Below are 11,403 nucleotides of genomic sequence, written 5' to 3'. Positions count from 1 at the left end.
GGGGGGGGAATGAATGTGTTTAATAACAACTCAGAATGTAGACATGACTTTTTGTCCAAACCAACTGAGCTGATTTTTAACATTATTATGCACAGATTAATGCGCTCTGATATAATTGTGCGGTTCACCTCTGCATGATTACTCAACATGTTCTGAGATTTATATTTTCTGTCATTTGAAAATCTCTCACGGATAAATTTGTGAGATGCCGGAGACTGACGTGACCTTTTGGAGGACTCTGAAATAAAAAAAAATGAGAATGAACCTGAAGAGATTGATTTAGCTTTGTGTTCAATTTAAAGCTGAGCACCTTGAAAACCATCCAAACAAGAAAATCTTAAATCCTCATGATTTTTTCAAATTATAAAATACGTCAAATAGTATATAATGTATTAACATTTCAATCAAACCAGCATTTTTGTTTCTAGTTTAATGCATCCAATTTTTTAAATGACACTTAATCTGACATTTGGATCAGTTCAGCCTAAAAACATGGTTTTGCACTTCAGAGTCCTTGGGTTACACACATGCAGCGAGGCTTTCTTCCTGTTTCATTGCTCCCAATTATCTTTCAGCTTACAGTCTGTTTGCAGGCTGATTAAGGAAAAGGCAAAAACTGCATCCACAAAGCAGTGCTTTAAATAAACCATTATGCCCACTGAAAGCATTTTTACTTTTGACCTTTAATTAAAACGTGATTGGTTCATGCAACTTGCGGGCGTTTGAGCTACGCAGTGTTTATCCTCGGGGGCCCTTTTGGTCTTTAGGCAGAGTTGAGCTTCGTGCTGGAGGGTTCCTGTTGTGCAACAGCCTGGCTCAGATTATTAGAAACTCACACAGCAGCTGAGACAAGTGCTGGGGTTAATGGTGCTGGAACATAAGATGCATTTATTTTATCTGAGGTTGACGAAACATTGGGGGGCAGGGGGACATGATGCAGAACAGCGAGCCTCTGAGGGAAAGCAGCACGATCGCCCTCCATGAGAGCAGACATGCATGAAGTGATGCAAATTCACACACATCTGCACATGCAGACCCACATGCTCCCTCTAGGTTTATTATAATAAATAAATAAATACAAATATTGAAAAAAATGTGGAAATTAAAAAACAAAACAAACAAACAAACAAAAAAAAAAACCAGTGTTTAGATTGAATATTTCTGTGGTTTGAACTGCTGGTAACCAGCATAACCTGCATGTAACCAGGTTCACACATGAGCTGTCATACAAAATAGGAAAAAATAAAAAGACTATTCCTACAACTTTGGAAAGTAACTATTGGATGTACATGTGCATTACCTTTTAAAGTCAACCTAATTCAAGATGGACACCACAGATAACTGACCGCAAAACACAAAAATGGTTATAAATCTTTTTACAGTTATTGGTCTGAAACGGCAGCACGGTGGTGCAACTGGTAGAGGTGCTGCCTCTCAGCGAGCAGGTCCTTGGTTCAAACCCCGGTCCAGGGGCCTTTCTGGGTGGAGTTTGCATATTCTCTCTGTGCATGCGTGGGTTTTCTCCGGGTACTCTGGTTTCCTCCCACAGACCAAAAACATGCATGTTAGGCTGATTGGTAACTCTAAATTGTCCCTAGGTCAGAGTCAGAGTCAGAGTTTCTTTATTGTCATTCGCACCTCATGTGGTACATGTGGTGGAGCGAAATTATGTACACAAGGTCCCAGTTACCTCCAACAATAAAATGTATAAGAAAAACAGTAATAACATCTAAGATATGAACTAAGAAAAACATCAACTAAATATACACTAAGCACTCATAACATAAAAACATTGAACATCAGCACAAACATGAACATGAGTCTGTGAGCAGATGTGCACGCATGAACACATCAACATTTAAACAGATCAGCAGCAACATGAAACAGATCAGCAGCAACATATGGTTTTTCACAGTGATTATTCTAGTTAGAGATTCATGAGTCTAACAGCCTCAGGGTAGAAGCTGTTCCTCAGTCTAGTGGTTCTACACTTAATGCTCCTTAACCTCCTTCCTGAGGGGAGTGGGGCAAAAAGTGTGTGTGCTGGGTGAGTGGGGTCCTTCATGATGCAGGTGGCCCTCTTCCTGCATCTGGAGGTGTAGATGTCTGTGATGGTGGGGAGGCTGATTCAGACAGATTTCTGTGCAGCCTTCACCACTCTCTGCAAAGCTTTCCTTTCTGCAGCTGTGCAGCCTCCATGCCACCAGGTGTGAGTGAGAGTGTGAATGGTTGTTTGTCTCGTTTGTCTCTGTGTGTCCCTATGATGGACTTGCGACCCGTCCAGGGTGTACCCCGCCCTTCGCACAGTGATTGCTGGACATGGGCACCGGCGACCCCCGTGACCCAAAAATGGAATAAGCGGGTAAAGATAATGGATGGATGGATGGATGGATGGATGGTCTGAAACGGTGTGGTAGCTGCTGAGAGACATTCACATAGTGTACTCTAACTGCTGATAGTATCCGAGCTGAGCCGGCTGATAAACACTGTACCATCAGGACTATGGAACTTTCTGACAGTGTTCACGGACAACTCAACATCTTTGTCGGCCTCCTTCTTATAAATGTATCATGACATCATTATGTGCTGTTCATGTGCGAGATCTTTTTTTTTTTTTTCCAACTCTCACACTGCACCCTGGCCAGGACGTAGTGCGAGATATGTTTTTTTAACCTCCCCGCCCCCTTGTGTTTTCTCTTTTCCTTACTTTTGTCTGTCTGTCTAAAACAGGTCTCACTGGTAAAAGAGTCTCTGAGGCTCAATGTGATTAATCTGTATAATTAAAGGTTGAATGAATGAATGATAGATTCAATATTAATATCAATATTGTATAAGATTGCACATAATGTTATTTTCAAGGTTGGCCCAAAATGTCTAGAACCGAGAAGGCAGGCAACGTGTAATTTTTTAAAAGTTTTTCCCATGTGGAGAGGCCTTTAAATCATCAAATAAGTAATTGTTAACTGTTCTAAATATGTCCTTGACCAAGCTACATTTTTTTAAATCAATGTAATGTAAGTTTTGTATGTTTCAAATAGATGAAACATGAACAAAAAATAAAAATCTGCCACATTGTGTTTGTTCTTATGATTTTGAAAAAGTTAGACTTTAGCAAAACTCATTTCAACTTGGCGTTTTCCTGCGAGGCCTTGTGGTTCGTTGATTTATTAAATACCGGGGCTCAAAGGAGGAAAATATTAATATTAATTAAAATGATAAGGGCAGAGGCACAGCTAACACATCCACGGAGGCAGGAAGGATTTTCTCTCAGCGGATGATTACAGAAACTGCAAGAGTTTCGTCTAAGGATTTTTATTCAGCTCAACAGTGTCTGAAAACCTAAAATGATCAGCATGAACCATGATTTTTTTTAGCTGTTGCTTTTGCATGAATTAAAAAAATAAATTGAATGTGTGGCTTCATGCATTGCTCACACTGTCGACACACACACAGATAAACAACTCAATCAGCCTCGCTCCCTGCTGGTCGCTGATAAGCCTGCATTTGAAGAAATCAACAGAAGGGATTTTTGCATGTCCATCTGCAGTGCAACTTAAAATCATCCAAGCAGAACCTTCTTCAAACCTCCTGGACTGTCAAAAGGCCTTCTGCTGCCTTATGACCACTAAAATCCTCAATCCAGGCTGAAAAGCCTCATGTTAGCAACTAAAAGACCACAACTTGATGTTTTACTACATTTTAGCTAATACAGAGTAACAATCTGCCAGTACGTGTGTGCGTGTGTGAGGGGTGGGGGCGGTCTTTGTTTGTCTGTATTGTCAGCAAAAGATCTCATAAAACACCAGACAAAGTTTAAAGAAACTTTAGGAGGGTGATCACTGGATGGATGTCATCAACTGATCAACTTCTGAAGTCAACCAAATTCAAGATGGTCGCCACAAAGGAAGAATGGAAAACACAAGAATGGCCAAAACTCAACATCTATTATGGACATTGAGCTCAAATTGAATGTGGTAGTAGCTGAGGTTGATCCCCAGCTTAATACTTTGAGCACTAATAGATCGCACAAGATCCGTGTTTAAAATGTAGCCACGACTCATAGAATCAAATTTGTTTGTTAGCAAAATATCTTATGAATAGCAACATGGATTTTATTGAAACTTTCATTAAGTATTCAATGGACGTTTATCTACAAGCGCTTAACTTTTGGAGTTGATCCCATTCAACATTGCTGCCTCAGCCGTAGAAACCACAGAGATGTCTGTAGCTCTGCCAGTTTTATTGATTCTGATTGAGCTAAAATTTGGTGTGGCAGGAGCTGAGCGTCGTTCCTCACGCGTACTTTGATTGCTTAAAACCTTGGCATTAACTGTTGGAGTCAAGCCTGTTTGTACGTTAGCAAAAAATCTTATGAACTAATGGACATATTTAAATCAAGCCCTCAAAGTAATCACTGGCTGAACATCTTTCAAAGTCAAAGTCAAAGTTTCTTTATTGTCATTCTCATCACATGTGGTGGAATGAAATTTTGTACACAGGGTCCCAGTTACATCCAAGAAAAGTATAAATTGTAAAGAAAACAGTAGTAAGATCTAAGGTATGAACTAAGAAATATGCTAAACTGAGAATACACTAAGCACTAATAGTGCAAAAACAACAGCAGCATGAAATACATCAGCAGCATAAGATCAGCAGCATGGATAGTCAGCAGCACATATGACAATCAAATTACAGTGATTTTATTTTTCAAAGTAATAATTCTGATTAGAGATTCATGAGTCTAACAGCTTCAGGACAGAAGCTGTTCCTCAGTCTAGTGGTTCTACTTAATGCTCTGCAACCTCTTGCCTAAGGGGAGCAGGGCAAAATGTGTGTGTGCTGGGTGAGTGGGGTCCTTCATGATGCAGGTGGCCCACTTCCTGCATCTGGAGGTGTAGATGTCTGTTATGGTAAGGAGGGGACATTTTTGATTAATTTCTAAATCAATCTAATAAATGATGGTTGCCATAGCTCATCAGGCTTAGCCTGCATAAAAATGGCTGCAACTCGGAGAGTTTTCAGATATTGAACTAAAATTTGATATGATAGTAGCAACACATGCTCCAACAGCTGTTAGCAAGATCATATTACAAAACTGCATGAAGAAGAGCATAAAGGTTTGACCAAAATGGCTACAATTCAACATTAGATGATCTCGGTTTAGTTTTTGGCATGAAAGGCAGTGAGCAATGCACAATCCTGAGTTTGTTAGGAGGAAGAATGGATCAAACGTCTTTAGAAGGTGAGGGGGACACCACAAACTCATGCACATACTATAGTTGAATCACCATGACAACGGAAATGCCAGGGGTGGTGGTATTATTAGTTTAGGTTTGCTTGCTGTGCGCTCTACTTTTCTCTGCTCCAACTTGTTACGCCTTCAGATGTTCCCAGTGTGAGACCTCAACGCCACACACATCAAACGCACACACACTCACTAGTGCAAGGAAGGTGATGTGCGAGTGTGTTCGCCCACAACCGCACACGCTCTTGTCTTTGAAAAAAAAAAACCCTCTGTGTGTTACGTTTAACACTCAGAGAACACTTCAAAGAAATTGTACGAGACGGATCAAGTTGTGGACTTGGCTTTACTTCAAGAGCAAGAGATTCCCTGTCAGGTGGGATCTGAAGTAATAAGAGCATCTTCTGTAAAGACTTTGGGTCAGGTGTTTTCTGAGAAGAAGAGATTCTAAATAATATTTGAATCAGAGCTTGTAGTAAGATTTATTGTTATAATTTTCATCTGGTTTTTACAAGAAGCTAAAGGAAGTTCCAACAACACGTTTCAAGCTTAAAGGGATGGCTGATGTTATTTCTGTGGAATAGTTAAGCACAATGAGCATCTTACTTGTTGTAGATAGCTCTTTGTGCAGTCTTGGTTTGGAATAATAGTGTTTAATAAATATTGGATTGACAAATTTACATTTAATCTGAGTTGAGCCAAGACCTAAGTGGCTTTCTGCATTTCTTAAAACAACTCCAGTCTCAAAGATCTCATTGCACTTCACTTAAATATTATTTAATTGACTATTTACATTGAATTGTATGTATGGTTATTTGTTAGTGTTGATAGCAACAGCAGCTAGCTGTAGCATTTCCAGTGCAGCCTGAGGCACTTCCTGCTTCCTAACAATGTGATATATATTGTACATACCAGTAAAAAAAAACGTATTATTGATACCAACACTAGTAAAGGATCAGATTAGTACTAGTGTGATGATGAGATTTTAATACTTTACTTTGCATTTCTACTCTACTTTTTGCACGCTGTTCCTGTTTCATAGGTGCAAAGAACATCCATCCATCCATCCATTTTCTTCCGCTTATCCGGGGTCTGGTCGCCGGGGTAGCAGTCTAAGTAGGGAGGCCCAGATTTCCCTCTCCACAGCCACTTGGGCCAGCTCTTCCGGGGGAATCCCGAGGCGTTCCCAGGCCAGCCGAGAGACATAGTCCCTCCAGCGTGTCTTGGGTTTTCCTCTGGGCCTCCGCCCGGTGGGACGTGTCCGGAACACCTCACCAAGGAGGCGTCCAGGAGGCATCCTAAACAGATGCCCAAGCCACCTCAACTGGCTCCTCTCGATGTGGAGAAGCAGCGGCTCTACTCTGAGTCCCTCCCGGATGATCGAGCTTCTCACGCTATCTCTAAAGGAGAGCCCAGACACCCTGCGGAGAAAACTCATTTCGGCTGCTTGTATCCGAGATCTCATTCTTTCGGTCACAACCCAAAGGTCGTGACCATAGATGAGGGTAGGAACATAGATTGATCGGTAAATTGAGAGCTTTGCCTTTTGACTCAGCTCTCTCTTCACCACGACAGACCTGTACAGCGCCTGCTTCACTGCAGACGCTGCACCTATCCGCCTATCGATCTCACGCTCCATTTTTCCCTCATTCGTGAACAAGACCCCAAGATACTTTAACTCCTCCACTTGGGGTAGGACCTCCTCCCTGACCCAGAGAGGGCACTCTACCCTTTTCTGGCTCAAGACCATGGCCTCGGATTTGGAGGAACTGATCTTCAGCCCGGCCGCGTCGCATTCGGCTGCAAACCGCTCCAGCAAAAGCTGTAGATCACAATCTGATGAAGCCAATAAGACCACATCATCTGCAAAAACAGAGACGCAATCCTAAGGCCACCAAAACAGATCCCCTCAAAACCTTGGATGTGCCTAGAAATTCTGTCCATAAAAGTTATGAACAGAATCGGTGACAAAGGGCAACCTTGGTGGAGTCCAACTCTCATTGGGAACAAGCCCAACTTACTGCCGGCGATGCAGACCAGGCTCTGACACCGGTCATACAGGGACCTAACAGCCCGTATCAAAGGGCCCGGTACCCCATACTCCCAGAGTACCCCCCCACAGGGTTCCCCAAGGGACGCGGTCGAACGCCTTCTCCAAGTCCCCAAAGCACATGTAGACCAGTTGGGCAAACTCCCACACACCCTCCAGGACCCTGCTGAGAGTGTAGAGCTGGTCCAGTGTTCCACGGCCAGGATGAAAACTGCACTGCTCCTCCTGAATCCGAGGTTCGACTATCCGACGGACCCTCCTCTCCAGAACCCCCGAGTAGACCTTACCAGGGAGGCTTAAGAGTGTGATTCCCCTGTAGTTGGAACACACTCTATGGTCCCCCTTTTTGAATAGGGGGACAACCACCCCGGTCTGCCAATCCAGGGGAACTTCCCCCGATGTCCATGCAATATTGCAGAGTCACGTAAGCCAACACAACCGTACAACATCCAGAGCCTTAAGGAACTCTGGGCGAATCTCATCCACCACTGGGGTCCTGCCACCGAGGAGCTTTTTAACCACCTCGGTGACCTCAGCACCAGAGATTGGAGGCCCGACCCAGAGTCCCCAGGCTCCGCTTCCTCAGTTTAAAACATGCCGATGGGATTGAGGAAGTCTTCAAAGTATTCTGCCCACCGACCCACAACATCCCGAGTTGAGGTCAGCAGCACACCACTCCCACTATAAACAGTGTTGGTGGCGTACCGCTTTCCCCCCCTGAGATGCCTGATGGAGGACCAGAATCGCCTCGAAGCCGTGCGGAAGTCATTCTCCATGGCCTCTCCGAACTCCTCCCATGCCCGAGTTTTTGCCTCAGCGACCACCCGAGCCGCATGTCGCTTGGACTGCCGGTACCCATCAGCTGCTTCCGGGGTCTCACAGGCCAAAAAGGCCCGATAGGATTCCTTCTTCAGCCTGACAGCATCCCTCACCGACGGTGTACACCATCAGGTTCGAGGGTTGCCACCGCGTCAGGCACCGACAACCTTGCGGCCGCAGCTCCAGTAAGCCGCCTCGACAATAGAGGCACGAAACATGGTCCACTCAGACTCAATGTCCCCCACCTCCCCCGGAACATGTTCGAAGTTCTCCCGGAGGTGGGAGTTAAAACTCCGTCTCACAGGAGACTTTGCCAGATGTTCCCAGCAAACCCTCACAATACGTTTGGGTCTGCCAGGTCTGACCGGCATCCTCCCCCACCATTGGAGCCAACTCACCACCAGGTAGTGATCAGTGGACAGCTCCGCCCCTCTCTTCACCTGAGTGTCCAAGACATGTGGCCGCAGATCAGATGAGACGATGACAAAGTCGATCATCAAACTGCGGCCTAGGGTGTCCTGGTGCCAAGAGCATATATGGACACCCTTATGCTTGAACAAGGTGTTCGCTATTGACAATCCATGACGAGCGCAGAAGTCCAACAACAGAACACCACTCGGGTTCAGATCAAGGGGGCCGTTCCTCCCAACCACACCCCTCCAGGTCTCACTGTCATTCCCCACATGAGCATTGAAGTCCCCCAGCAGAACAAGGGAGTCCCCAGGAGGTGCACTTTCCAGTACCCCCTCCAAGGACTCCATAAAGGGTGGATAATCTGAACTGTCGTTTGGTGCATAAGCACAAACAACAGTCAGAACCCGTCCCCCCACACGTAGGCGGAGGGAGGCCACCCTCTCATTCACCGGGGTGAACCCCAACACACAGGCACCAAGTTGGGGGGCAATAAGTACGCCCACTCCTGCTCGGCACCTCTCACCAGGGGCAACTCCAGAGTGGAAGAGTGTCCAGCCCCTCTCAAGGAAACTGGTTCCAGAGCCAGAGCCATGCGTAGAGGTGAGTCCGACTATTTCTAGCCGGAACCTCTCAGCCTCACACACCAGCTCAGGCTCCTTCCCCACCAGTGAGGTGACATTCCACGTCCCAATAGCCAGCTTCTGTAGCCGAGGATCAGACCACCAGGGTCCCTGCCCTCGGCCACCACCCATCCCACATTGCACCCAACCCCTTTGGCCCCTCCCACAGGTGGTGAGCCATGGGAAGGGTGCAAAGAACATGATAAAATTAATTAAATTAAAGCAAAAGTCTGTTATATGTTGAGGAATATATATTCAGATGTAATATAATGACAACAAAACATAAGACACACTCTTCTACATGAAACTGTACAGCCTACCCTTACAGGTCATATTGGTTGGATTTTAGTAATAATGTATGCCACTAATTAAATTCAAAAGATTGACTGTAGTGTCAAAGTTGAAAAAAGAAATGAGAAAATCAACTTTCACATTAACCAATGTAGAATTTTTAAAGATTAAACTTGTTTTAAAACGAGCTCGGACTAGCCATTAGCTCATCTGTCAAGTCAGAGTTTTACTCCATTTCTCCAAACGGAGGTGCCATCTGCAACGAGTAAAATAAATACATAAATAAATAAATGTTTATAACTTTACACACATCATAAGATACGAACGAACCATTTGAAAATAAATGGTGAACCAGTTCGCACAATAGTAGCCACTATAGAGTCGAGAACAGATTAAAGATGGTCATATTATTGTTGTCATGGAAACAAGATAATATTGTGTGACAAGCAGACACTTATGACAGTTTTGCCTCTGCATAAATTCTGTCCTTCTTTGTGTAAACTAACAGTCCAGATTTTCTATTATTCAGTTTCTGATTCTTGGTCCTTGTTTTCTTGTCCATCCAGTCCCACCAACCTGTCTTGATCCTGACACAGTGCACGGTGATGTCACCCTGTCCAATGAGTGGATGGGGTGAGGGGAAAGCCGCTGTTTAGCTTCTGCAGTCTGGGTTAAGAGCCCACTCAGTGAGATAAGAGAGCATTGTTTACTTGGCCCAGCTTTGGTCCAACTCCCACACAGACGTGCACGGAGAGCTCTGCCGCCCGCACTGCACAGCTTTACTGTCACACTTTCCAGAATGTGCTGCATGATTGTGGTAAGTTATTAAGAACTGTGTGCTGCATAGTCAGAGTATTAAACTAAGACCTTAAAGATGAGGCGATGTGCAAACTGTGAACTTCTTGGGTCACTGCACCATATTGTCTCTTAGTTGGAACTCACTCTACTCTGCTGATTTTATGATTTTTAATCTTTGTGGTCATTTATTGGCCATAAAAGTAATCCAACACATCTATTCATATCAGCACAAACACAACATATTCTGCACCTATGCCAAATAAATGTTTTCAAAGCAGCACGTTTCTTTTCTTAAAGTCACATTTTTACGTGAAGTTTTCTCGTACTTTAATTTTCTCTGATATAGTTCTCACCCATATCCTTGTGTGTGTTTGAACCACTGGACATGCTTTTGTGAAAGTCTCTCAAATCAATCACTGGCTGCACAAATAATTCATCCCAAGGATTGCTATGTCTGTAATTACCTGAAGAGTTGCCATGGTTTAATTTTTTCTAATAAATGTGCAGCCTAGGTTTTGTGTTTACATTCAAACTCACATCATCTCACAAATCACTGCTCATGCATCTTCAGATTTTCCTTTTACCATTTAGTCATTTGTTGCTTTTATCATTTCAGCTTGCCACCTGCACACATCCAACTCTTGTTTTTTTCTACGTGTTCACTGGTTTACGTACCGGTACTTCATGCCGGTCAGCTTGGCGGTGGACTCCTTGAGGTTGTGGTGATAGCGGTGAGTGAAGGAACCCAGGCTGCGAGCAATCAGGGCCACTGTGCGGAATCGAGCGCGGGCATGACTGGTTGTGTTGGGGCTGGTGGTGTTCTGCTTGCTGTGCTCCCCCCCATTGCGTGGAGCCTTCAGACCATGGTCCGTGCATGCAAACGACACCTGCATGGCTCTTGGAAAAGCCGCTCTTGGTTGCTCCAAATGAGAAACTGTTTACGACCACGAAATGCTTCAGATCCTCTGTTTTCTGCTTGCAGACCTTAAATTTTGGCCTTGTTCTTGTTATGTGACGTTGAACGTCAGGAGTCCAGAGCAGTTCTCCTTGAGGCTGCTGAATCTCATATGGAAATCACACAAGGGAATGATGGGGTCATGGAATTAGTCAGTTTCTTTTTGAAAGGAAGACCTTACGCAACCTGTCACATTTGGACATATCAGCTGTGC

General features: G+C 44.3%; 1 protein-coding gene across 1 annotated transcript in view; it reads right to left on the bottom strand.

Annotated features, from left to right (window-relative positions):
• Positions 1 to 11,201, bottom strand: part of kcnab1b (potassium voltage-gated channel subfamily A regulatory beta subunit 1b) — a 40,327-nt gene extending 29,126 nt beyond the window's left edge. The window contains exon 1 of the mRNA XM_037681330.1: positions 10,910 to 11,201. Within this exon, the coding sequence (XP_037537258.1) occupies positions 10,910 to 11,127 (218 nt within the window). The 5' untranslated portion in view covers positions 11,128 to 11,201. The remainder of the gene's footprint in view (positions 1 to 10,909) is intronic.
• Positions 11,202 to 11,403: the final 202 nt, after the last annotated feature.

The sequence above is a fragment of the Nematolebias whitei genome, chromosome 9 (assembly GCF_014905685.2).
Source record: "Nematolebias whitei isolate Nwh7 chromosome 9, NemWhi1, whole genome shotgun sequence".
Classification (NCBI taxonomy): domain Eukaryota; kingdom Metazoa; phylum Chordata; class Actinopteri; order Cyprinodontiformes; family Rivulidae; genus Nematolebias; species Nematolebias whitei.
The sequence above is the reverse complement of the archived record's forward strand: the minus strand, read 5'-3'. Positions and strand labels throughout refer to the sequence as shown.